At 40.8% G+C, this 27,855-nt stretch overlaps 2 protein-coding genes across 3 annotated transcripts in view; one reads left to right on the top strand and one right to left on the bottom strand.

Annotated features, from left to right (window-relative positions):
- The first annotated feature begins 297 nt into the window (after positions 1-297).
- Positions 298-20,568, top strand: col4a3bp (collagen type IV alpha 3 binding protein). 2 transcript variants are annotated; one of them, XM_022751362.1, is made up of 18 exons: positions 298-1,004; positions 1,223-1,357; positions 3,879-3,995; positions 10,242-10,349; positions 10,601-10,739; positions 11,087-11,170; positions 11,357-11,514; positions 13,531-13,623; positions 13,826-13,912; positions 14,173-14,265; positions 14,613-14,690; positions 15,423-15,518; positions 15,911-16,043; positions 16,139-16,209; positions 16,313-16,441; positions 17,024-17,153; positions 17,923-18,060; positions 18,266-20,568. In XM_022751362.1, the coding sequence occupies exons 1-17, from the start codon at positions 915-917 to the stop codon at positions 18,048-18,050; spliced, it is 1,869 nt and encodes a 622-aa protein (XP_022607083.1). In that variant the 5' UTR covers positions 298-914; the 3' UTR covers positions 18,051-18,060; positions 18,266-20,568. The 2 variants fall into 2 exon arrangements, with proteins under 2 accessions (XP_022607083.1, XP_022607090.1); XM_022751369.1 differs by lacking the exon at positions 14,613-14,690.
- A 90-nt stretch (positions 20,569-20,658) lies between these two features.
- Positions 20,659-27,855, bottom strand: part of LOC111226304 (phosphatidylinositol 4-phosphate 5-kinase type-1 beta-like) — a 34,872-nt gene continuing 27,675 nt past the window's right edge. Inside the window, exons 9-15 of the mRNA XM_022751379.1 lie at positions 27,701-27,784; positions 26,791-26,839; positions 26,587-26,671; positions 25,421-25,579; positions 23,961-24,087; positions 21,598-21,721; positions 20,659-21,478 (exon numbers count right to left, since the gene is read on the bottom strand). Coding sequence (XP_022607100.1) covers positions 21,476-21,478; positions 21,598-21,721; positions 23,961-24,087; positions 25,421-25,579; positions 26,587-26,671; positions 26,791-26,839; positions 27,701-27,784 — 631 coding nt within the window. The 3' untranslated portion in view covers positions 20,659-21,475. The remainder of the gene's footprint in view (positions 21,479-21,597; positions 21,722-23,960; positions 24,088-25,420; positions 25,580-26,586; positions 26,672-26,790; positions 26,840-27,700; positions 27,785-27,855) is intronic.

Below are 27,855 nucleotides of genomic sequence, written 5' to 3'. Positions count from 1 at the left end.
CATTTCCGGTATCTTTTCTTTCAAAGTACGCGTGTGTAAGTAAATGCAACATGGTATTTGAGACACACAATATCTGTAACACCAATATTTATATATACGGAGTAATCTGTGCCAAAATGAAATAATATTTCCCACCTCTTCAACTGATTTTTCTCACGGTTTCGATTGCACTGCAATCCCAACATGACAACGTATTGCTTTTAATTTGAAAGTAGATATGTTAAACTTCCGGCATAGCTGTAACTGTATTTAGCTTGACGCCATTCTCTGTAGGTACACAGTAAAGCGTGGCCGCAGCTCCCCCCGCCCCAAGCCCACCGGACCTGAATGAAGACAAGCTAGTCAGTCCTCCGCTACGGCTAACTAAACTGCGGAACTACAGCAGCAGTACAGCCCGTTGATCGTCATTTGTAGACTGAAGTTGAGGTACAGCGTTAACATTAAGGCCTTCTTTATCGTTCACTCTTGCGAGTAGCGTATGGACTGCAGCTAAGAGAGCTAACCACAACAGTCACAAGTTGCTCGTTAAGTTAATGTTAGCTAGTTGCGTCGTTTGACAGCTAACGCTAACTAGCTAGTCTCATTGGTATTCGACGTCAGTTTCAAAACAAAGCCCGCAAAACCGAGAAGTTGGGACTCAGCTGTCACCTCTAAAATAGCTTGCTACAAAACAAGCTATCTTGATTGAAGTCTGTCAAACGACTTTAGATAAATTACGCTATCCAGCCGATGTTTTGCACACTCAGTTAATGCCTAATTAACGTTATTTCGTTGGCGTTAAGCTAAATTAAAGAAGCTGTCAGCAGGTTAGACAGTGACGCGTTTGAACTGATAACTAATCCAGCAGCTAGCGATAAGCTATTCTGCTCTGTCGATAAAATCGGAGTCAAGTTGTCTTCGAATCTTGGATTTAAATGTCCGAGAAGAGTTCATCGTCCGGATCGGATGAGGATGTGGACCCAGAATCTGGACAGCCTGTGGAGCTCGGAGGCATTTTAAGCAAGGTAAGTGGATTACGTTGAATGTTACAGTGTTTTATGATGCAGAAATAACTTTTAGCTCATGTGTCTTAATAACACACTACTAGCCTGAAAGCAAGGTGGACATAACTAATGAGCTGCGACAGCAGGATTAATTCCTGCATGCACATCATTTTGGCTAAGGTTCTGTTGATTGCGAAGTGCAGCTAACTCTTTGTCCTGTATCTCTTGTGTGTTTACAGTGGACAAATTACATACACGGATGGCAGGACCGATGGGTCGTGTTGAAAAACAATACTTTGAGCTACTACAAGTCGGAGGATGAACGGGAGTACGGCTGCAGGGGGTCTCTCTGCCTCAGCAAGGCTGTCATCACAGTAAGTATTTACTCTGATAGGAGGAGGGAACATTACTCTTCTGCGATCTAATGCACAGATAGACAGCAGAATGAGCTTAGGACCTGTTCAACATTTCAGTGAATAAGGGCTCATAAGGTAGGGGATCATGAATGAAGTTAACTCTGGAAGAAGTGGCAATGTTTTAATCCTGTCTTTCTTTGTCATTAGCATGGACCTGAACTTTTATTCCTTCAATCTATGTTCCTCAAAGATAAAACAGTAAACATTAACTAGTAATGAAGCAATTACTAAGATAACAGGTAGGATTGAGACCTTTATTTTAGCGAAGGCATTCTTGCTCCAGCAGTCTTTGGGGCACACTCCCATGCCTCTTCCTCCATGGCAGTTATTGCACAGGCTACCAGAATTTGGCATTCCTACGGTTAAAATGTAAGCTTATAACCACATACTGTAGAGATTGGACCTGTATTCTCCCTATGCAGGCCTCCTGTTGGTGAGATAAGCTGAAATCCTGCACCCTGGTTAAATATTCACTGATCTTTCTGAGCATACCGCCACCAAGTACAGAGGCCAAACAAATGGTTTTGCTGTGATTTGTGCAATAGGATTATATGACTCAAAACTGGATTAAAACAATAACAGGAAAACATAGTTAGTTTCTTCTGCTGAGAGTGGTCATTTCCGTGAGCATTGTTGTGTTTGTGCTGATCTGAATGGAACTCCACACACCATTCAGAGTGTTTTGTAATTTTGTTATAGTAGGCTAACTTAGAGTGTACACAGTTTAATTACCCATGCTCACTCATAATTAGAGTAATATGACCCACACAGCCACTTCTTACTGGCTCTTCCTTCTTTCTAAACATCCAAAGCCAGTGCTGTCTAAGGAGACTGGTCTGAGTAGTCAGGAATGCAGAAACATGCCTCTGCTTCTCTTCTTGCCTAACATCAGTCTGTTGCACATTGTGAAGCTGCAGACACCAGACTGTCCTCGCACGGAGGCAAAATCTGAAGGAAATGTTACTGTCTGAGAATTCCTATCATAGGCCAAGATCCATTATCAAAAGCTCACATCAGTTCAAGCTTGTATCTGTGTATTAGTGTTTCATGTCAGTTTATACAGAGCACCCTTGTATGAATAATAGTAAATATTTATATTTATTGTGTTAAGATAGTATTTTACTTGAAATACAAACCTGTATGCAGACACACTAGTGTAAAGACACCTCACAGAAGAAAAAAACTAAGTTATGTCTCTTTTTATGAACTATGACCATCAGTGTTTGACTGATTACCTCCTCATTCCTTATACTGAAAATGCCACAATCCTATACAAGGGAAAAAGCCAATGCAGCATGGACAGTAGTGCTTATGCAAGGGGAAAGAAAATGTTCTAGGCAGAATGAAAGAGGTATAAATTGGATTGTAAAGCAGAGGTTTATGGGCCGTGTCTGATACAGCACAGTAAGATAGACTGGATTTCTCTAACCAGTAATGGCATCATGGCTGGGTGCACTTGAGGTCACCACAGCATGCCTTCTTTACAGTGAAATTTTGAAACTGGAGGGCATTTTTGATGTTACACCTGTCTGAGGGGAGACTTTTTCTCTGAGGTTGTCTGACTGTAATAGAAAGCAAGGGGGCAGAGAAAAGCACTTGTCCCTGTCAGCATCCAAGATATACAACCTGTAAAATGTAATACCAGTGTTAAACTGTTAAAACAATGTTGCATAAAGTTATGCAGGCTGACAGTTTGTTTTGCGAGTTGGAGTGTATGTTGCTGTTGTCAGTGGCAGCACATGAGTGTCATTCTGCAAATCTAATTAAACTTGGACAACATGAGGTTATGTCAGCTGACAGAGCAGCTGTAGTCTTGTTGCTACTGAGGAGAAAGACAGGGAGGAGATTCAAGTCACCTGTGTCTTATTTCTTATTAGAGAATTTAACACAGCAGATCTCTCCTCAGCTGAGTGCAGCGGTTAAATTCCAGTCTCAGAGGAAACGGGGGAATTCTTTGGTGCACGTGTTTGGGTGCTGGTCAGTAGTTGGAGCTGGGCTGGGTGCATTGTAGAATGGGGGAGTGAAATAGCTGAAAGATTTGGCCCAATAGTAGAAGGAACGGTCGTGGTGACCCAGGATCAGACAAAGGCATGCTGGAAGAATATCTGTTTTTTGCATAGCTCTGCTGCGGTTGTGTAGGGTTGCGGTTTGAGACATAATACATCAGTTTCTAATTAAAATTCCTGTTTATTGTGTGGCAGACGTGTTTCTGTGACTGATTGAATCCATGTGTGTCCAGAATGTGTCACCACTAGTCAGCCAGTGTCATAAACAGACAGATGACTTATAGAAGTGTTACTGCAGGATTCCTTGCTCCGTTTTCCTGAGTGATTTTATTGAATCAGGGAAATTTGTCACAGTGAGTTTTTGTGTTTCGGTATTCAAATAAAGATATTTGGATTTGGTGATAGTATTTCCTGACATGACTCATGCACTCTGCCTAATAACTATTCATGAGCCCTCTCTTCTTTCTGTACAGCCTCATGAATTTGACGAGTGTCGTTTTGACATCAGCGTGAACGACAGTGTTTGGTACCTCAGGGCTGAAGATCCTGAGCACAGACTCCAGTGGATTGAGTCAATAGAGCTGCACAAGGTGAGTAGCACGTGTTTCTCTTTCTTCAACAGAGATTTTGTGGATTTTTCCAGCTTCTTTTAACACTTTGGTTTGCTTGTCATACAGACTTTGTTGTGATTCATGGGAATTTGCCTAACTGCAAGAAAGTCAGCTGCAATACCCTGAAATATTAATTAATATTACAGATGCTCTGTGTGCTTGAAATTATCCTGTTGTGCTCAGGGATTTTTTTGATTTGCTTGGTGCTTGTCAAGAATTTAAATTAATTTTCTTAGGCCATATGGTGTAAGTCCTGTAGGCTATTATACTATTATACATTTTAAGTTTTTTTTTTTTGGCTTGCCTAATCGCCCACTGAAAACACTGTTTTGCTGCATTATTCACCTATTTCAGTCATTCACGTTCAGTTTTGGGCCAGGGTGTTTTTCGGAACAGACAGGGTGTTATCTGTTTTGTTCAGTGAGCTGGGTGTGGCTGGACAGGGATTCGGACACACATTCACAAACACACACAGAGCCATTTACCCTGGGAATGTGAGGAATCTGAGGAGTGAGGTGTTGAGGTGGGGGTATCCCCTGTCATCAGATACCAGGCAGCTGCTCACTCTGCAAGGACATCTAGTTAATGATGTATGGTTTCTCAACATAAGGGTTATAAAGCAGACTGAATATGTTGTTATGGCTTACTGAAGAAGTGCTGTGGTTCAGATAGTTAGTGTGTCAAAGGTTGTATTTAGGTTTATGTGTGCACTGTGTGGGTGTCCTATTAGTCATGACTTCAGCAAGCCTTTCATTAAGGAGTTCATTAGCCTGGGATCTGTAATGCTCTTGGGTTGCTGCAAACACTATTACACAAAGATCACGTCTTAAACATGTTGAGATAAAGTAGACCAGATGTGTTTTGTAACTTTATAACAAACAAAGTGGCAACATTTAGACAAAGGCAGTTTTTTCACAACAACACAATGCACATATAAAAAAACAGGCCAAACATATCTGCTTTAGTTCATTCTTTCTTTTGTCAGGATACAGAATATAAAATATTGCATAGAAAAACTGCATTCTATTACACGTGCAACAGATAATGCTGTAAACCATTGTTACATCCATTACTAGCTGATACAGCTAGACATACTTAACTGAATTTGATAAGTTTGCATTAGTAGTACATATTAAGCTAGTTAACCATCAATTTAGTCTTATTTTTATCTATATTTTAGTTTTTATTGATTTGCTCATACAGTATTCAAAAACCCTACAGACCAACAAAAACCTGGGTAATGCCAAACATTGTGATGTTGTGTGAAATGTCTGTGTAAGACTAAAAAACAGGTCTGTGTTAACCAGTGCATAAGTGGTTCTGAGTTATGGAAATGCTTTATTTGTTTTGCTTGTGTTTGCCAAATAAAAAATATTAGCTGAGAGACCACAGTAAACACACCACACTTGAAAAAATAATCACTATTCTGTGAACTCTCATTAGTCCTGCTTCTCTACAAAAATGGCGCTGTGGATGGTTTCTGTAGAGCTACTGGATGTTGGCATGTCAATTGAGTGCGAGTGACCGCAGGTCTCTTGTCCATTAACAACAGTGTGAGAGTATTTCAGGGTTATGTCTGGGCTGTGCCCTTCATTAACCTCAGTGGGCTGAAATGCTGCACTACCTGCAGCTTTGCTCACTGTAAGTGGGTGTGTCAGCACTGCTCCCAACTGGACAAAGAAAGGCTTGCACCATGCAATGTTAACTTTGTCTTTGTGTCAGAATGAATGAGTACCAGTGTTGGCAACCTCAGGATGGTGTCACTTTTCTGCTACTTTGTTTAAAGATACTCACTAGTCGTTCTGCAAATATTGATGAATAAATATATTTGTAGTTTTCTCTTCCATTTCCAATGGTGAAAATAAGCTCATCACAAAAGAACAGGTGGCAGTAGAATACATATTCATACATAGACCAACTGTCCAACATCTGTGTGATGAAAAATAATAGATTTTGAATTGTTACAAGTAAATAAACTTACTCCTTAAAGCATTAAGCGTTTGGTTTAATGTTCAGCCTCCTGTTGTAAAGCCTGGTCAGTTAATTTAAGTACAAACATTTGACTTTTTAAAATATTTTGAGATGTTGTAGGAAACTTTTCTGCCAGCCGCCTACTTGGCTCATGATGGGTTTATCTTAGTTTCTAACAGCTATAAATGTGGTTTAATATTTGTTTAACAAGTCATGAATACAGCATTTAAGTGTCTCTTATCAGACACTTTGCAAATGCGAACAACCAGCATTTGCATTTATCCATATTACAAAATGAGGCAGTTATTGTTAAGGGAAGAAAAAGCCGTTTTTGTGCAAGCCCATTGTGTTTTTATGCGTGGGTGTGTTTGTGTTGGTGGAGGGAAAAGTCGTGCTAAGTGTAGGGACATTAAGTGCAGCTCTTGATGAATAATGAATTTTTTGAAATCGCTTGTTCTCACAGCAACAAAATTTAAGAGGGACACATTGATCACAACTGAGAAGACTGTTCCATTTTGTCAGATTCAGAGGGGTGATATGGGAGGGAATGGGGAAAACCCCTTGTTTTATCTGTAGTTTTAACACCACTTCGTCAGGTCGGTTGTTGGCACAGTCTGAACACTACTGGTCCAGATCAGACTTCACAAGGGGATGTCAGCGTATCAGAATAGGAAGAAATGAAAGGAGAGTGAGGTGGGTAGAAGTAAAGCAGAAGATCCATACAAATGTTGTTCCCTGCCTCCCACTCTCTGTCTCTCTCTCTCTTGCGCTTTCTTTCTCTCTGTCATAATGTATAGCTGGCTGCTTCACTCGCCCACCCTTTTAGTACTTCAGCAGTTTATCACACAAACAGCTCCAGACAGCCCTCGTCTCTCTCTCTCTCGCTCTCTCTCTCTAATGCATACATGCATGCACCCTTCATTTTTACCCCTCTCTCGGTCTCTTTCTTCCATGCAAACACAGCGAGGCACAGTTGCTTGCTCAGTAAAGGGTGCCCGACATAAAGATAGACAAGATGAAAAGGTTTCACGTATCAGGGTGTGTGGTCTGTTGATATATGTATGCAGAACAACTGGCGTGCATGTTGATGTGTATCTTTGAGTCCACTTGCGTGTCTGCAGAGGAAGCGATTGAGAGCAGACCTGCTTCGATCTGCCGAGGAATTACCAGACTCTTCCTCTCGGCTCAGTCCATCTCTTCTTCTTCATGGAGCATCTAGTGTCTTCCTCTCCTCTGTCTGCTACGGAACCAATAACTACTTTTTCTTCTATCTTTCCTTTTCTTATCACTGCTTTCTTTTACTTGATGAGCTAAGCTACGCTAAGCTGTATAGCTTCTCCTCTCCACCTCCTCCTCTTCCCTTTTGTTCGTCAGTGAGGTGTGTCCAGGGAAACGGGAATACTGGATTTAAGCCTCTGAATTGTCAGAACATTGGGAGTGTTGGGGGAGCGTCTGGGCCATGTTGAGCGCAGCAAACTGCCGGGACTGCAGCAGTGTCCTGCTCTGCTTTGGCTGTCGGAATGGCAGAATGGTGGGCTTATAGCATGTTGGCATGCTGCTTTCTCACTGTCACTCATCACTAAAGTATTTATATTTAATTAGTATGCCAGTGTTGTGACATGAATAATTACTGTACATGTTCCCTCATCCATATAGTGAATAAACGCTTTTTCTCTGTTTACATGCATGCAGTTTTTCACATTAATAGCACTGGTAGGCTAGCTTTAGCACTGTACCCCACTGCATGTTAATCCTTATAAGAAAGCAGTCACTATCTTTTTATAAATGAAGCTTATGCAGCGTGGGTGTGTGCTGGACTACCAGCATTTTTAATGAGAGGTAATTCCCTAAACAGCAGTGTGCTCGGATGTGTAGAAGTACTCAGTGGTGGTTGCTATGGTCAGTTACTCTAGACTCATCTCATTAACATCACAAAGGCGTGTGCACAAGATGCTGTTTCATGTGTTGTGTATGAGTGGGTGTTCAGTTTGCATGGTTGTGTCATGCAGCTGACCAGGTGCATAAAGATGGCTGTCTCTGGGGGTGTCTCAGATTGGTCGTCATCGCTTCATTGCAGTGCATTGCTTTGCCTTTTGGTCTCTGCCCAAACTAGTAATACAGTAATAATGGTTTCAGCAACCTGCACAATATCTCACTCTGACCAAATAAAATAAACTTTAGTAAATCCGATCCTGACAGTGTTGTAAGAAAAGCTTATAGTCCTTAACACCACTTTTTGTTAAAACGTTTATTTACCCATGTAACTACCTACCCGTCATTATCAGGTGTTTGAAATGCCGGCTGTGTCAAAAGGTCAGCTGTTTGTAAAAGGTCTTGTTGTAGCAGGAAATGCATTACACTAACAGTGAGGATGATTTAATTTAAACCTCAGTGTTGTATAAATGCATTAAGGAAGCAGTTAAGAAATAAAATTCCTGTGGCACCGTAGGTATCAAAACATTATAATTTGTTGAGCATTCAGTTGCAATACACTGTAGCTGAAGCACTTTCCAGAGCACAAGTCAAAGTGTCAACTGTCGTTGACTTCAATTTGTAGTTTAAAATGAACACTCCTGGCACTCAGCACTGCCACTTGCTTTATTGTTTGCAGGAATGTGACTGGCCAGTTACAGTCCAGCCTGTCAAAAACCAGTACGTTGTTTTTAGACTAACAGTTAACCACTTTGACTTTTGGCTACCAGCGTGTTTCAGCTGCAAATATCTACACTCATAGTCATTTCTTACATGAGAAAACCCACTATTTTCTACAGAGTTTTTTTTTTTTTTTTTTTAATTGAGCTGTAATGTCTCTTTAGTAACAGCTCTAATTTTAACTTTGTGAATGTTGTAATGTTCAATTATTGTTTAGAATGGGTCAGGTAATTTTTACAGCTGGAGTTGCATTGTTGAATTTCATTCTATTGTATGCTGTATTCCACTGACTTTATGTGTGCCTTGCATAAATATACCAAATGTTTCAGTTTTTGATTTCAGTTCATACATTATCTGATAGGGATTTTCATTGATAATAGTTATATATGATATGACAAGGGTTGTTTTTTTGTAACACACACCATTTATTTCTGAGTAAATTTCCCAATTATTAACTAAACCCACTGCATGCAGACCTGCGTGATTAGGAGAGTATATGATGTGTTACTTTTAACTATGTAAATGCTTAAATTTGTTACTTAAATCTTAATCTTAAATCATAGAAACCACAGGATTGTATGAATGTAAACATACCCTTGAACAGCAAACATGGAGATTTTTTCTGATGGTCTGCACAGTGCTCCCTCTCACATTTGTCACCTGACTCCCTCTTCTGTTTGCTCATTGTTCTCAAGAAATATCTCTGCATGCCAACTGGCTAACAAGAATAACTAACAGTCTCTTGTTAATTGAATAATCGAGGAAAATTACTCATGAAACCCAAGCAAATAAATTCAAACTCAAAACAAAGCACCAGCATGTTAGGGTCCTGATTCATACATAAAAGAATTTCATACTTATGTCTGTCACACTGGCTCCATATCGCTGTTTCTACTGGATGAGTTAAGCAATGAATTTAAGTGTTGGACTCTATTATCTGGTCATGAATTTGCTGTCTCTCTCTTTAATATAGTGGATAACATTCAACAGCTGTATGTGAGACAAACAAGAATATTTTTCTTTGGTGGGGGGCAATTCCTGTCTGGTTGTAAGTTGGCTGTTTAATGGAACAAATGCAGTCACTGCCACTCCCTAATGCCCAGTCATTTATCTGTTTTATAATGCCATGTGAGACAGGACATTTTATGGCCCAGTACACTGTTTTCCTACACAAAGTCCAATCCAGCCAAGATTTGTCCACTCTGAGGAACAGTGGAAATAAATTACACTGTATCCCAACCACCTCGTATCAGGTCTGTTGGCCGGGTTGGTGCGTGTGTCTGTGTGTCAGCCCCAGTCCCTTTCAACAGACTGTTTGTGTAGGTGTAGGCCCTGCTCGGTTGCAGCTCAGCATTACTCAGTGTTGCTGACTGCTAGAATTGATCTCCCTTTTCTCCGTGTCTGTCTAGATTTGATGAGCAGCAGACTTTCTTATTTTATTTATATTGTTTAATGTGTTTTATGCACTTATTGATCTCTGCTCCCCGTCTTTGCTCCTTCTTTCTCCACACATTTTCTGTTTTCATCTTTCTTTACCTGTCTTCTTCATCGTTCCCACTCATTCCTCCATTCTTTCCCGTTTGTCCCTTGTCTGGATTGCAGGCCGAGTCTGGTTATGGTTCAGAGACCAGTCTGAGGCGTCATGGTTCCATGTTGTCTCTCACCTCTGCAGCCAGTGCCTTGTCTGCCACATCCACATCCTCCTTCAAGGTAAGAAGAAAAAAAAGCATGGTCACAAGTGATTGAGTTGAAAGATAATGCCAGACATGTTGGCAAGTCATTCTGGCAATATTTCTGTGTTAGTGTTAATAATTAGCATTTTGTGTTTATTTTTTTATAATCATCTTTGCTTATGGTTGAAACAACAAAAAACTGAAATAAACTCTTTCCTCTGACAGCCTTTTGTCTAATTTTCTTTTGCTGTTGTTTGCATCTCTGTACTTCTGTTTCTCTCTGCACAGAAGGGGCACAGGTTGCGTGAGAAGCTAGCAGAAATGGAAACTTTTCGGGACATTCTGTGCAGACAAGTAGACACCCTGCAGAAATACTTTGACTCCTGTGCTGATGTGGTCTCCAAAGATGAATTTCAGAGAGACCGAGGTAACGTGGTATAAATGCATCAGTGTTGCTTATCTGATCATGTCAGAGATTTAGTTTAAATAGATTTAAATTTGTTTTAAATTTGCTGTTGTTTTTTTGTTTGTTTTTTTGCAGGAAATGTTAGATTGTTTCATCAACAATTGTCCAATTAAGAAAACGTTGCAATTCCTTCTAGTCCTGTTGAATAGGTTTGAAAATGTTAAATGACATACTCTTAGCTATAAGAGTATGTCATTTAACATAACTATAAGCTATAAGCCATAAGTTTATGTATTAATGCCCCTTTATATTGTGGTCATATAGATTGTAGATAGATCTAAACTTACTGCTGTTTTTCTTACTATTAGTTGAGGAGGACGAAGACGACTTTCCTACCACTACAAGACCTGATGGTGAATATAATCACAACAATAATGGCAGCAAAGAGAAATGTGAGTTTACTTGGAGATACTATCCAAACATTCTTTGCTTCATTTGCAAATATGTGTGAAAAAATACATTTTGGTTGCTTGGCCTGGTAATAGCGTACTCATTTTAAATGTGAAAAGCTAGAATGTCTATTTTTAATTAAGTCATGAGGCGGCTATTACATTCTTTTTTGTTTCTGTCTGTGCCAGTGTTTCCCCCTGCCAGCCCCAAAGGTATCAACGGGATTGACTTCAAGGGTGAGGCCATCACCTTCAAGGCCACAACCGCAGGCATCCTCTCTACGTTGTCCCACTGCATCGAATTGATGGTCAAACGAGAGGACAGCTGGCAGAAAAGATTGGACAAGGTCCGCTCTTGCACTCTCATGCGTCATGTAAATAATAGGCGGTTTCCTGAGTGGGCGTGTTAGCTGTGTGGAAGTGTCGCAGACTGAGGGGCTAATTGTCGCCTTCCATTGTCTTTAAAGAGATGGTTATTATGACCAAGAGTTGATGTTTTGGGCTCTGCCCTTCAGGTGATCAGGTTGTGGTGCAACATTCTGCTGGCCATGTCTATCCATGATTGTTGTATGTGAAAACAGTCATGTCGATGGGAAATACAGTGTTTTGCTTTATAAAATATATATCTTTATTAATGAACAGGTTAGACATTCCTTAGGATGTAGTTCAGTTCTCCTTCTACAAGTCCCCATTCTCAAACTCTCCCTTGGTTATGGAAGATCTAACAGGTGTATGTGTTCATGTCTTTATTTGTTCCAGATTTATTTTTTCATATTTATATGGTAACTTACACTGTATCTTGTAAAGCAATTTGTTGCTATGGTAGTCTCAATACATTTTTAATGGGAAATGTTAACATGACTTAATGGAAGGTTCCTATAGCAAGACATTTCACAGTATAACTCCCTGTTCAACTGCCAGTTGTAAACGTAAAGCATTGATGGTCAAAAAAAAAAAAAAAAAGACAATCAGCATTGAAAAAAGAACAATTCAAGAGTCTTTAAATTCCATAGTCCAGATTACTGAAAAGTTGTATATTTTACTGGATGTAGCTGGTTTATGGGTGATTACTGTAAAGCAGCTATATCAAATGTAATATTAATGGCTGTACGCACAATTGACACACTTTCCTACCAGAAGCACAAATGCACCTGTTGCTCACAACGAGCTTTAACCTGTTTATTCTTTGATTGTGTGTGATTGGAGTTCCCATAACACGCATCCATTCATTGATTTTATTTCATCTAGAGAGCACTGTGTGTCTGTAAAGGTAAGCTGTTTGGTGCTGCACATGCATCCTGATCAGCTGATGTTGTCAAACCAGTTTCTTTTCTTTTTTTTTCTCTGTGTGCAAAGGCGTGCTGCCCAACCCTAAAACTTACAAAAGCCGGGTAGCTCTCTCAGTTAGTTTGAAGTGAAACTACCTCACTCTTATCTGTGTTTGGTTATATGTGTAAAGTTTAGCTGCCAATGTGGAGTAGGGAAATAGAAATAGTTTCAGAACACACACTCAAAAGGAACAAGACACGCCTGACCAGACTTGGACAGAGAGTAAATTAGAAAATGACTGCTCGGACTTCATGGTGCAGTTTATGGAAGCCCTCGCTACAAAGGAGGACAGAGCTGCTCACATACCAGACACAGAAATGGATACCCTTACAGACGGGCAGCCGCTTCTTTACAGTAGGTGTCTGTCTGTTACACACATCTGACAACAGGATCTCCTCCTGTTTATTTAGTGGGAAGTGTTGTATGTCAACACCTTCCTTGACACTTTGTTTGTCTCTTTCCCTCTTGTCTCCCCCCATGTATTTTCTGCAGAGAACTTTTGATACAGTATACTTATATATTACAGTATACTTTTACCTATAACTGCTTCTGTTTGCTTGCTTTCTCTTATTCCAGTGTGGATAAACTCTGTCTGAAATATGAACAAAGCAGAGTCTCCATGGCAAATGTTTCTTGATTTATTTGTTCACACAAAGAGACCAAATGCTCAGACTGGTTTGTTATGTTTCCTTTGCTTTTAAGTTATAGATAATGAACACAGTAGATCTGGAACTGGATGTAAGTTCTCTATTGTACAGCAGTGTTCTGTTGTTTGTGGTTCATCTGTGGGAGGTGTGCTGTGTTGCCTCTGGCAGGGAATGAGACATTAGGTAAAACCTGTTTGAGTGCGCACACGGTTGAACGATGTGGTGGGTTTGCCAAACTGTGACATGCAGACCTCTCTTTTATTCTACTTTCTTTTTTTTTTTTTTTTTGCAAACTTGATTGGCCTGTCTGTTTACATGCTGTCATTATCATTTATTGCTTAACTACAGTTACACTAACCCTACTGCACTGCTCTACCTGTTGTACAGGAGCTGGAGAAGAGGAGGAGGGTAGAAGATGCCTACAAGTCCGCTATGCATGAACTGAAGAAAAAGTCACACTATGGAGGCCCAGACTATGAGGCAAGATGAACTTAGATAAACCAAATGGAGTAGAAATGGCTAGATAAACCACAGCAGAATGATTTCTTGACTTCGTCCAATGAGTGCATGCACATGTGCTTTTTTTTTTTTTTTTTTTTTTATCATTCTGCACTTGGTCAGGGCTGTTCTCACGGGATTCCCATAAATCTTACAGCATTTGTTCATTATCGCGTCTTCACAGGAGGGTCCAAACAGTCTGATCAATGAAGATGAGTTCTTTGATGCAGTGGAGGCGGCACTGGACAGACAAGACAAGATAGAGGAGCAGGTGAGATCTAAATTTACTCCATTTTGCATAGTTAAAATGTCCTGTACAGTTTGGATGTATTAAACAACTATACATTTAGTGTAGAAGGTACATTGAATATCTCTTGTTCCTCCCTGCATTACTGTTCTCTTTCTACGTTTTGGAAAAAATGTCTTAAGCACAGTTACATACATTATATACAGAGATGTTCCGTGTCTTTGTAGTCCAGTGTGTGTCTTCTTAATCTCTCTCTTACCAAACTTCTGCTCTGTGTCCTTCAGTGCCAGTCGGAGAAGGTCAGGATATCTCAGTCTTCTTCGGTTACATCTGGAGACGCCTACTCCACCATTGGTACACACCGATTGGCCAACAAGGTGCTCAACACATTTCTTATAATCTCTTTAATGTCCACTTTTATTTCTATGCTATTTACGGCTACAGGTTGCTCCTCTTTTCTGCAACTCCTCCATCCTGATGGAAGCCTAGTCAGCTCACAACCAGTGTGACCTGTCTGTTAAGCCCTGCAATTTTTCTGAACTTAATCTGTTGGCTGAGCAAATCAGTTTGTGCTTACTGCCGTATTTTTTGAGCTTACATAATTTCTTCAAATGAAATGCTACTTGAGCAAATTTTGATTGTGTGCGTTGGTCTGCTGCAGTGGCACCTCTTTCAGTTTTTTCCTTATCTCTCTCCCTTTTTTAACGCTCTTTCTACGGTACAGCTCCATAGCCATTCTTCTTCCCTGTCTTCCACTGAGCTGGTCAGTGCTTTGGATGACGTTCACAGATTCAGCGCTCAGGTACTGTATCAGGTCGACAGAGAGTACCTGTATCTGCAAGGGGATGCAAACGCCTACTGCTTTTCACCGCAGTCAGAGAGAGCATGAGCAGATAGTAACAGAATATCTACTAACCACTGTCTCCAGGATTTCGTTGGTTTTTGAGTAGATTTTTACACCAAAGTCATTGGTATTATAATCTTACATGATGCACCAAGTCAAAAAAAACCTAACAGGACAACATTAAAAATGTCTTCATCACATAACAGCTTTCATCATTCCACTGATAAAAGTCTAATGCTGCATGGTTGGAATCTAGTGAAACCTCTCCTCCTCTCCTCTCGTCACTCTGTCTTCCACAGCACGCGCAGGCATGAATCCAGACTGTCTATGTACTTGTACTACTGTCTATGTATGTAATCATAAGGCTTTATTGGGATGTTCAATAACACCCGCAAGCAGGATCATGTGTTAAATATTTACTTGGCTAGTAAAATTGTTTAAGGAATTCCCAAGATTCTGATGGTCTTCAAAACTTTGTAAAAAAAAAAAAAAATACCTGCAGAGGTGCTAGGTGTGTTGATTGCTCAAGACTGTAAATCATTAAACTTGAGTGGAGCACACCTGATACAAATATATTCTTCTTTTCCCTGGGCTGTGTCCAGTTTCAAAGCATGTCCTTAAATAATCATGTAAAGAACAGTAAAAGACTCCCTAACGTATGAATTTAATCAATGTATGTCTGTCTCTTAGGTGGAGGAGATGGTGCAGAATCATATGACTTACTCTCTTCAGGATGTGGGTGGAGATGCCAACTGGCAGCTGGTAATAGAAGAAGGAGAGATGAAGGTGAGTCTAGAGGAGAGAGGCTGCCTATGAATCATTTCCCTTGTTTGCTAGCTGTGAATATTCAAATCCCATTCGCTTTTTAAAAGCTACTGTGCATTGATAAATCAGCAGCAGGGAAAATTTATCAGTTAAAAATATTCATGTCACAATGTGAAAATAATTCATCAAATCCTTAAAATAAGTTATCAGTAGTTAAAAATGTTACCTAAACAAACCACTGTTGGCTCCACACATTCAAATATGAATTAATTTCACATTCTTTTAAGTTTTCAAACAGGAAAAATTAGCTTATCAGTCAATTAAGAGGGTCCCTCATATGTTTTGTAGTGAGGTTGTGAATATGTTTACAGTACTGACTTGTTGTGTCTCACGCTCTGCACTGTGTGGAACAGGTGTACAGGAGAGAAGTGGAGGAGAACGGTATCGTCCTGGATCCTCTCAAAGCTACACATTGTGTGAAGGGGGTGACGGGACATGAGGTCTGTCACTACTTCTGGGACACAGATGTCCGAATGGACTGGGAGAGTAAGTTCACTATTTCAGAAGTCACCATAACATCAACACTGTCTTGACTTTCTCTGTTTTATTGTCGTGAACTGACTGAACTCTTCCTTCCTCAGCCACCATTGAAAATTTCAACGTTGTGGAAAAGCTCTCTGATAATGCCATCATTGTTTACCAGACACACAAGGTAAATTAACCTCATGGTGGTTTTAGTCGTTGCTGAAACTCATTGCACGTTTGATCTGTAATTTGATTTGCCTACTTGACGGATGTCTCTGGTTGTGTTTCAGAGAGTGTGGCCTGCCTCTCAGAGAGATGTACTCTATCTGTCAGCCATCAGGAAGATCATGGCAACAAACGAAAATGATCCCGACACGTGGCTGGTCTGCAACTTCTCTGTCGACCACAACAATGCCCTTGTAAGATGACTGCATTGTGCATTACACCTAATTATTATCATGCAGTATTGCAAGTGAGCATCTAGTGGGTAAAAAACTTGTCAGTAAACATACTGTTTGGCCTATTTCTTACATATATATATATATATATATATTAGAACTGTGATTAAATTAAAAATGATTAATCACACCATATAGCTACAAATACCCCTCAGTCCAACAAGGCTTTGTGTGTAGCTCCCCCTTTAAGTGTAAATGTAAGAAAGCATAGTTTTAGACCTGTTCACCTCTGTCAAATGTGTCACAGTGAGNAAGTGAGCATCTAGTGGGTAAAAAACTTGTCAGTAAACATACTGTTTGGCCTATTTCTTACATATATATATATATATATATATTAGAACTGTGATTAAATTAAAAATGATTAATCACACCATATAGCTACAAATACCCCTCAGTCCAACAAGGCTTTGTGTGTAGCTCCCCCTTTAAGTGTAAATGTAAGAAAGCATAGTTTTAGACCTGTTCACCTCTGTCAAATGTGTCACAGTGAGATTTGTGGCAGCTTGGGAATTGTTTGCATTTACATTTTTGTTTTACTTTCAGCCCACAAACCGGTGTGTACGTGCCAAAATCAATGTCGCCATGATCTGCCAAACACTGGTCAGCCCGCCAGAGGGTGATAAAGAGATCAGCAGAGACAACATCCTTTGTAAGATTACCTACGTTGCCAATGGTAAGTGCCTCTCCAGCCTCAGAGTATATACCCAGGGCAAGACTGGCAGCCAACAAAACAAAGTCATTCCATCATCATCAATCTAATCATAATCTACCTGCAAGCGCCAGAGGGAAGTTTTAAGTTGAGCCCTAAGCTCTAATCAGTTGTTGTCTATAGACAGTCCATACAATTATAAAGAAAACCCACTGAATTTCCAAGACTACAGAGGAGAAATTAATGAAATCATTAACACTACACTATCTGATTCAGGCTAATGCACTGGCAAACCGGTAAAGAGAATATATTGTGTTTGTTAATAATAAAGCAGTGAAGTCCTCAAGAGCTCAACTGTCATGTTTGCATAAACAAAAACAACTTGAATGTTACACCTTTCCCCAGATAATTCACAGCAACCTCCTGTCAGCCAATATTTCTGCTAATTGGTCTTCGTGCAGCTGGTAGTTGACACTGGAGTGAGATGGTGTGTTTGCTCGTGTCTTTGATCTGTCAGTCCAGACTTGCACAGCCCCCCCCCCCCCCCCCCCCCCACCTTACTTCCTGTAGACGAGGAGATTGTGACTTAAAACAGCGCTGCAGAAGGAATCCTGAACCAGTTTATTGTTGGGAGAAGCTGGGCAGGTCATGGAAGTTCACATCCTTGCCTCCCACTAGAGGGCACCCTAGGCCGCTGTCTATGTACTGAATCTGGGTTTATGACTTAATTGTGTTATCATGAGTCAACACGTACACACAGTTTCCTGATAATTTTTCCTCTGTGTGCCTGCAGTAAACCCAGGAGGCTGGGCTCCAGCCTCTGTCCTCAGAGCTGTGGCCAAGAGAGAGTATCCCAAGTTCCTCAAACGCTTTACCTCCTACGTCCAGGAGAAAACTGCTGGGAAGCCCATCCTCTTCTGAACACAAAGAGGTAACCAGGAACTCAAACACATCTTGTTTTAGAACTGAGAAAGCATCTGAAGTGATGGGTAGAACATTGCTTACACCGGCGATGGATGGGATATCTCCTGGCTGGTGCTGGTCCGTCATTTTGAACCATGAAAGCCAGAAGATGTACAGAATCTGGTTTTGTTCATTTCTGGCCTATTGACTTTGAATGTTCCTTCTTGTTTCAGGCTTGCGAAGGGTCGAGGTTTCCCACTGGAGAGGCTACGCTGTTCATAGTTGAACAGGCTCTCCATAACTACAATACCCTTTCAACCGACAATTAAAAGGTGTTTTGAGACTACTACATGCGGGCGGACACCATATCATCCACAGTACACCTGCTTGTAGAGGAGACTGGTTTTACAGCTTTAATCAATCAGTAGTTCTCATCCCAGCCACATTATAATGGCGTAACACCATCTGTTGGTCATGGGTACATTTGTATGTACATTCAAGAGTTTCCTAAGTGGTTTTTGAATTGTTGTTACCAATTATTTGCTTTTTTTGTAAATTGTTTTGTACATTTCTTATGATTACATACTTCTCGACTTGTTTGGGTTTGCTTTAATCACTAGTATTACAGCTACTTGTTTCGCTGCTGCTAAAGTAACTACCATGAGTGAGGACAGTAGATATTGACAGGAAAAGCATTGATGAGGTGTGGTACAGTGTCTCCTCTTTCTTGCCTTCTCCTGTCCCTCTAGTGATGACTCTGCAGTTTGATGGAGGGTCAGAGCCTAAAGCTTTGAAATCTTTATATTTCTAGATTGTTATAAAGTAGCTTTTGGAGAGCACCATGGACACAATGTATTGTACAGAGAAAACAGACTAAGTTTTCAGTTAGTTTACCAATGTGAGAAATGTGAATTGACTGTTAAAACGCTTGAATTTGATGACTGTAATGGGCCAAGGAAACCTGAAGTGGGAGATGAAGAGCATTTTTTTAAAGTCGAATTAACTCATGTTCAACAATATTTTTCTGATAGTCAAACTGATAATCAATAATTGGATAAGTATCATGTAGTTGACTGTGGTCTATAGCTGTTAAGTTGCTGTCTATTGTCAGTGTGTGTCTGTCTTGAACTTCCATGTCACACACGGTTTCTGACACATATTTCCAAATGACCAGCCGTAGTGACTGATTATTGATCCTGTCTTTCGCTGAGAGATGAGTGGATACATTTCGCACACACTTGTTTTTGTTTTTAGTTTTTTTCCCACTACTTTCAGTCCCTGTTGAGGCTGATGAGAAAATCTGTCCATTCATGGTTTGTAAATTAGTCCTGCTGCTGTTCCGCAGGATAAGGTAATGTTGTATAATGCTGAGCAGGATATCATCCAGTCCCTACATTCTCAGTCATACCCGTAACATTACATTTCACACGCCACACTACAGTGCAGTGGCCTCCTGCCCTTTGACTGATAAACTACCCCTAGAATGCCTTAGACACCAGGATGAACCCTAAAAGTCCTGGCTTTCTCTACTGTACAGCCACCAGATGTGCATTTATCAACACTGAAATGAAGCTGGGGGGGAGGGGAGGGTCAGCATTTCACATCATCTTACCTCAAGATTTATATTTACTCTAGATTGTGTTTAATGCCATCATAAGTTGGGAGTTTTGCAATCAGATCTGCATGCTTAAAAATGTAACCATCAGATCTTCAGTCTAAGGGGCCAGAGGTCATGAAGGATCTGGATAATTGTTTTTGCTGATGATTACAAGAGCTAGATCTATGAGCAATGTCAGCTGAAGAATGCATTTAGTGTTTTTAATTTTGATATTTTGTCAGTAATCTACACACTTTGTATATTTCTAAGTTGTACATCAGAAGTGTTATTATTTGCACTAAATGTAATGCAATTTGACAATGTTCTGTAAATTAAAATTGTTACACAACAGAATTGAAAGTGTTGCCGAGGGGATTTTCTGCTGATAAATGACGGATGGGTACACAGCAGTGATGTGCAGAGAGATCATGTTAAATGTTTAACACTGAAAAGTACTGCTTCAGATACTAAAGCTGCTGAAAACAAGTAGACACTGAATTTTTAGCAGTTTATTTATATGAGTCTCTTCTATATATAAATATGCATTGTCTTTACATTCAGCGATTAAAGTTTTTTTTTTTTTTTTTTCAGCAAATGGTAAAATATTGAGATTTACATAAATTATGGTCTTAACTGACGTGTGATCGTGGAATTCAACATTTATAGTTGGATATGGTCTTGAAGAAGAGGTATCAGACGGCTTCTAAGTGTAGGATGCATGTCTCATAACTTCTTGAAGAGGACACACTTATTCAGTATCAAAGGATATCCTGAGTAAAAGCATCTTCAGTCGTGACGCAAACCTCACAAAACTAGTAGCTCCACATCAAAAATGATCTACAAAGTTCCTTCATTGTCTCTGTACATGTAGTATCAATGACTTACAGAGGTGTGCATTTGTAGAGTAAAAAGAGGGGGGGAAAAAAAAAAGTGCATATTCACACATCCAAATCTGTGCTTATGTCAGGTAGCCCACCCACCTAAGCAACGTCCTAAGAGAAAAATATTTCTTACAGTAATCATAACCTATGTCAAAAGTGCCTTTTTGTGAAGAGCAAGTGCATTGTCCCTCCACTCTGTTATTCATCCAAGAGCCAGTAACTGTCTTTTCTCACGCCACTTTCCAGCCGCTTCAGGTTCGCGTCAGGGCAGCACCGATAACAGCCCAGTTAGGAAAAGGTGGCCACTTTAACCACATCACAGTCTGTGTTCGGCCCTGGTAGCTTCAGAATCAAATCTGTTCATATGAGTCTTTCTTCATCCGTGTTGGCTGTGGCTACAAGCTGGCTTGTGTCCTTTGTGTGACACTGTCCCATCCCCCTTCATCAGGGACAAGGATACCATCATAAATTCACTGTAAACATTTCTCATCTGTTGCAAGTTTTGAAAGTGTCTTTCATTTCTTTGTGGTCTGCAGAAAAAAAAAAAGAAGAAAAAAAACATTCAAAGAAATGTATGATTTGTATCTAGCCTGTCCTCGTGTGTATATGTAGTAAATGTTTAGATCCTTGTGTAGGCCATGAAAACAGGATACATATATAAAACTTAATGGCACTGCATTGACGCATGCTCTAAAAAGCGACACTCAGTTCAGCCCGATGTTCATCACATTACATGATATGTCACATGGTTTTGCAGATGTCCTTTGCTGTGACTTTGTTTGTGTCTTGTTTTAGTCCTTCAACCGGTGGAGAGTCTCAGTCTTTTTATGTCTTGGCAATACAAGTGGCAACATGGATCTATCGGCACTGGAAGTGGAGTTAAAGGCCTGTCGGGCCTGTCCAATGGAGTGCGGCGATTGTCTTATGATTGGCAGGAGGAAATGAAGGTTGTAAAGCTGCTCTTTTCACTGCAGGGGAGAGGAGAGGAAAGACAAGATTATAAATGTAGTTTAGGCCTATTTGCTTAATGAGAAATAAACATGCATAAGCACAGATAACCATTATCTGAAATGGAGAAACAACACACCAAGTAGACATCGAGAACAGATCCGTCATCACGGTCTATGTCCACATCCATGGTGCTCTGCTCAGAAGTGAGGCAGATAGCACTGTCCTCCAGGGTAAACGTGGAGCTGGATGCAACGTCATCCCTGAAACAGATATTTTTATATTAACCAGTGTAGCAGACGGCCCTGGGAGTTTACAGTCTGGGTGAAAGTGAACGCAGCTGTATAAACACTTCTCTGAAAACTGATGAAAAACATACTGTCTATAAACAAATCACAGACTATTATAGAAACTATGACATCAAAGAGGCAAAGAGATGAAGCGACTGTGAACAGGATGTGAAACCTGTCTGGAGTTGGGCCAGTGAAGTCTTCAGTTGAGAGGCTCATAGTCTCTCACATGTTCTCACAGGAAATAAACAAAATCTCCTCAAGACTGTCAAGTCAAAATGAGACCCTTGGTGGGAGAATATGTACTACACGTACTCATACATTTCATAGCAGTGTGTAACATTAAGTTCAGAGCTGAATTATTTTGGGAAATTGCACAAATTGAAATTCAGCAATTCCTGTTTCAGTGTGAGGGAGGACATGTGTCACAAGTTTACAGGAAAGAAGAAGAAATGGGTAACAAACACTATCACATGGAAAATGTATTCAGCAGGGAGTGTCATTGCATAAAAGATGTCACAGGCAACAGAGGCATCACCCGCTCCTGCAAGTGCACAAAGGTGTCCCCCAAGACACAATCTAAACTATGCTTTTATCCCCATGCAGCCAATAGACATGCATATTAAAAAAAAACCCAAATTAAATACAAAGCATAAAACATCAATAATTAAATACAACGAACTAACATGTTCTGACACATGAGTACTTAGTCATCACTGCTAACTTATTGTATGAGTACTTAGTACTCTTGGGTTGGACCATGCCCATTGTTGGCCTTCATTTTGATCTCAACTACACACCTGTAAAGTTTCCTGACAAAAATCTGTCCACAGACAGACATATAAACACCTGCCAAAGTACTCAAGACCACCTCTCTGGAGGCTCCAGCTACAGTAGTTAGTCATAAAGACACAAACACACAGAGAGAGACTCACAAAGTGAAAGCAATACCAGCCTCGCTGTCATGGCTGGTGAATATAAGGCTTTAAATGTAGCTTTAAGATCAGGAGACATGGTGCAACTTTATTTATCCTCCCTTTCATTTACAGTTGTTGTTGAACCACCAGGGGGCATTGAGAGCTGCTTTCTGTGTATATATACATCAGGTGACTCTCCCTGATAAATTCAGGAATGTGTGTTTACTCTCATGACCCTTGTGACTGACTGCTTTCTGTGCTCAAAGTCAATTGAAAGACAGGTAGAGAGCAGCAGAGCTGCTTTGTTTTAGAGCAATCCTACCCTCAAACATCTCAACACAAGGGCTTACTACTGTAACAGACAAACCAGCTGTCAGGACAGGAATTACTGTCGGTGGATATACAGTCTCCATTGCCCCACTCGTCCTCTCCTCTCACAGTCTTTCTACAGCATAATGGCACCAATTATAAGACCACGTCAACGCCGCTGTTTAAATATTTATGATAACAGTTGACAGAACAATGTCAAGGCAGCAGCAGGTGACTGGTGAGGGGACAAGACCGGACAAGTCGCACAATGGAGCCTCAGAAAGCAAGCTGAACCTGACACTGCTGGACAGGAGGACAGGTGAAAGATGGAAAACATGAAGAGGATGAAGTGTCCAGAGGCTTATAGCAAGAGGGAGAACGAGACTGCCAGACGGTGCAGTGACGTGGCAAAGAAGTGGATTAAGGGTGTAATAAAACCTGTTAATGAAAAACATTGATTATTATTTCATAATGTACACTACCACTTGATCAGATTCTGCAATGTAATATGAGGTAGTACCTCATTTCTCAACACTGAACCACTAAGATAAATAAATATTGCTGTAAATTGAAGTTTGGAAAGATTTGTGTAGCATTTCTTCCTCCCTGTCTTATAAATGAAAGTCACAAACTGTACACACCAACACACCATTAATCCTTTGACTGTATTGTCCACATGTTGTGTAGGCAGTGTGTGTGTATATGTATTGGGTAAATGTTGCCAAGCCAGCTGAGTCACCTGTTATGTGACACACGTCTCTAATAAAAGACCATGTGACGTCAGCAACTCAGGTGACAATAATGTGGGCGTTTGCGAACATGTGTGTGTTGGGCGTGGTGAAAATTTACATGCCTTCCTTCCTTCCTTCCCGTCCTCAAGGCCAAACCTCGCAGTAAGCTACACAAGCCACTCCCGTATCAACTCAGAGTGCCACGATACAGGGGAAAGCAAAGAGTGAAAACAGAAAAACAAGTAGACACCATACCTGTCCTCTGTTTGGTTGTCCACGTTGACAAAGATGGAGGAGGTGGAGATGGTTCCCATAGAGGAGCCCTCGTAGAACAACGGGTTGGCAGGGACCAGATCAGGACGCAGGTATGAACCGAACACAGCTGAGGAGAAAACATTTACATGCATGTGAATATGTTTCATATCTGTCCATCTGACTCTCACTGCCTGGTGAACTTCAACATCTTTCAAAATTCATGCTTTGTTTTTTTTGTTTTTTTTTATTGTAGTCTCCAAGGCCAGGCCGAGATGAGACCAACTTTTTTCACAGGCTGGGTAGTGCTGTTCATGATGAGTAAACTGACACCCACAGTCATGATTCCTTGGAGGACCCTAAATGCCCCATTAGTCAATCAATATGATCAATACAGCTTTATATAGTTGTATTGATCAAAACGTAAAGCTGTCACTGGATCATCCACCATGGAAATGACAGAGAGCTATTCTTGCTATTCTATTGTGGACTTAGAAAGTTTAAACAATCCTCATGACTGAGACTCGGCAGTGCATGAGATTTTGATAGAAGTGATTGAATGGTTCCAATAAAACTGATATATAGCATATTACCCTGTATCAACTTCACACCCCAGAGTGAAACAGATTTCCTCTGACCTCTCCGAGACTGATTTAGTATCCATAAAGAGAAGCTTTAGGAAGTGCAACAATCCAAATTGGTTCACAGCAACACAGACACTGGTGGGAGAGCGCTCTGGTTGTAAAGAGAAAGTGGACGCATGACCCCAGAACTTGTCTTTGTGCTCCACGCCCACGCCCACATCCTTGTGTCTTCCGGTGTAGCGTTGGCTAACGCTCCATCGTCACATCAAGCAGAAAGGTCAGACGCAGCTGCTGAACTCTCTGACACAAACGCCACGTTCATACACCTTTTTGTACTGGGGGTCAGATTGCGATCATGAGAGAGAGAGTGAGAGAGGAGGTGAGGATAACGCCGAAAACCACACATCTCTTTTATTGCACATGCCCCATGGACACACACTGATGCTAATAACAAGGTAGCCTCTGTTTTCTTTCCATTAAGGCCAAGCACTGTATCAGCCGGTGACAGCTTCTTCCCCCGGCGCAGTGCTGAGAGGACAACATTTTTATGGCCGAATGCAAGTGGCTGTTTATGGGCCTCAAGTGTTCTTAAAAAGCTTTAACACGCCACAAAAACAGCAAAATGAATGGGAGTGAAATGGCAGATTAGGAGGCAGTTTAGAGATGGTGAGGATGACGAGAATGGTAAAAATGGCGAGTGCGTTTATGGTTAAAATCGTTTAGGTTTTAGGTTTCAAGCAATCTTATTAATTATATAAACACTTCTGTGAACAATGTTGCCTTTTGTCTTACAAACCATATGGAAAACTGGCCTCACTGTGAACGACAACGTGTCACAGTCAGGAGGAGGCTTTCCTCCTAAAATGTTGTTTTGTGTACCTTGTCCATCCAGACTGGCGAGGCTGCGGGCTCCTCCCAGCCTGTCCCTCCTGTCCTCCTCGTTCCTCTCATCTGCCTGCGATGAAAGGATCTCCTGAGAGGACGACTTCAGAGCCGGGATGGAAGTGCGAGTCCTCTTTGAAGGGGAGAATCGAAGTGCTGCAGAGCAAAACGGAGGCACATGAGTCAGGGAAAGAAAAGACAAGATCAAGGTTCAGGGAGGCAGAGGCAGAAGACATAAGAGGAGAAGATAATTGGAGGAGATAGAGGAATCCCGATTGAAGCAATGTTCACACACAATAAAAGTGCAATGCTTTGCCTCCAAAATTAGCAGTAAAGTTATTCAACTTTGAAAATGCACAATGACGGCTACACAAGTGTCCCCAAAGACGATCCTTGTTCTGCCTCCCAAGCAGGGCATGAAATGAAATCCTTTCCTGTCATCTCCCTCCGATGGGACTTGGCGATGGCAAATAGCACGACTAAATCCACAAATAATTGCCTTGGCCATGTTAATTTCCACAAGGGGGTCCTGCGAGGTTACATAACATTTGTCACTGTGGTAAACATGACAGCAGATTAATCAGGCTGTCATGCATCCCATCATCTCCGCATGCCTGAAATCTACAGTTTACATAGGCATTAAAAAGGGGAATCATTGTCATCTTTATTGGACTAAAGGGGTTTATTGACCTTAATTTTTTTTTTTTTTCTGGATTGCCACATCACAGACTGTTCTGTATGACTTAACCACGAGTGTTTACACATAACCAACATGAAGTCCTTAATTTCAAAAGATTAAAAGTCTGATATTTAATCCTAAAATTGAATCAAAGCTAAGAAATCCGCACACAATGGATCATGTGCCTCAAAGTCTTATCTAACAGCTATCTATTCGAGACACTAGCAGGCAAAAAAAGGGAGGACAATACAAGGAAACACTATTCCAGTCACTCTTCCAGTTAAGACAAATGAGTTACCACTGATCTAATTATGTTGCAGTGACACACAAATCCTCAGTAATAGACACTAAAAACAGCCCACAAATTCACTCTCCTTATCAGGCCAGGATTTCCTACTTTCCACTTCCCATTGCTGCCCCTTTCCCTTTGTTTTGTGGTCTACCTTGACTCCCACATGTGACCATCATCAACCTGCAGACTTACGCTGAGTCTTCCTGAAGACCCGTGTGCTCATGAACTTGAGGAAGCGGCTGGCGTAAAAGCCGGGCCGGTGTACCGACACGGAGTCCTGGAGACGGGCAGAAGAAAATGCTTTTATTAGGCCAGTAGACTTAGAGGGTATGTGTCCGAACAAGTGGCTTATTCATAAAAGCAGCAGTGTCAGATTTGAGCAAACTATCAACTTACACCATCGTACACCAGGGCTTTCCATGAGTGTTCCAACTTTTTAATGAACCTGGGGAAAAACAAAATAAGAGGAAGCCTTGTCACAGATATATTCACTTACACAACAACTTCCCCTTTGTTTTTTGATCAAACCTGAGACGCTTCCTCCTTCCCTCTTGGTGCAAGGTTACGGTTATTTTCTAGATTTTTAGCAGAAAATACAATAAAGCCTCACATTATGTCACGTTTACCCTTTAAGGTTTGCTTCTGACTGAGGCAAGCTGAGAGAAATAAGGCAGGATAAATGGAGACAAATTGGGCCAATTCATCCTTCCTCCCTGGCCTGATCTCGCCTCACACACTCTGTGTGAATTTGATGCCCCGCACAAACAGGTCAAAGATTTATGTGACGCTTTTAAATTTCCACAAGTTTGAAAAGCCGATGAGCCAAAAGGCTTCCTCCTCACGACTCACTGCCTGCTCTCAGGACAAAGAAAATCAATGTGTAAATAAAGAAGACTGACTGCTGTGTCATTTTAAATCGTGTTGGATGGAGAAAAAGTCTAGAGTCTTTTCAGGAGTGTGGTGAAGTGGCTTGTAGCTCTCTCCATCAATGCCGGGTGATAATTCAACATTAAAAGGTCTTGTCACGGGGCAAGCAGTTACTCCGTGCTGTCATACTGTACATTTCCTCTTAATTCTCATCTATATTGGTTACTGATGAGACATTTCAGTTTCCAGAAATTGAGACAGACATACTGTAGATGAACAAGAACCTGATCATACAGACAGATTTAAATGTGTTTCATGGCCCCAAAAGACAACACAATGATGAATTTTCCAATCAGCAATAAAAAGAAAGCACCAGTATTAGAAATAAAACGACAGAAGGTCTGACAGCAGGTTTATATAATCTCCTAAAGATCAGTACCTGTATGACTGAAGAATATCTATGATACCCAGGAAGATGAGCAGCTTTTCTTCTTTGTGTGTTTTGGCAGGGATGCCACCCATCCTAAAACAGAGATAAAACACACCAGCAGTCAGAGACTTACGACTGTTCTTCTTCTGCAGTGCTTGAAACAC

The sequence above is a fragment of the Seriola dumerili genome, unplaced genomic scaffold (genome assembly GCF_002260705.1).
Source record: "Seriola dumerili isolate Sdu_G_001 unplaced genomic scaffold, Sdu_1.0 BDQW01000017.1, whole genome shotgun sequence".
Taxonomy (NCBI): domain Eukaryota; kingdom Metazoa; phylum Chordata; class Actinopteri; order Carangiformes; family Carangidae; genus Seriola; species Seriola dumerili.
Note: the sequence above shows the minus strand (reverse complement) of the source record. Positions and strands in the feature narration are given on the sequence as shown.

Excerpts from the sequence above, each read along its gene's own strand:
- col4a3bp (XM_022751362.1), top strand. The coding sequence starts at position 915 with ATGTCCGAGAAGAGTTCATCGTCCGGATCGGATGAGGATGTGGACCCA. Across the intron at positions 1,358-3,878 it reads TCAGCAAGGCTGTCATCACA|CCTCATGAATTTGACGAGTG; the intron begins GTAAGTATTTAC and ends CTTTCTGTACAG. Across the intron at positions 15,519-15,910 it reads TAGAAGAAGGAGAGATGAAG|GTGTACAGGAGAGAAGTGGA; the intron begins GTGAGTCTAGAG and ends TGTGTGGAACAG.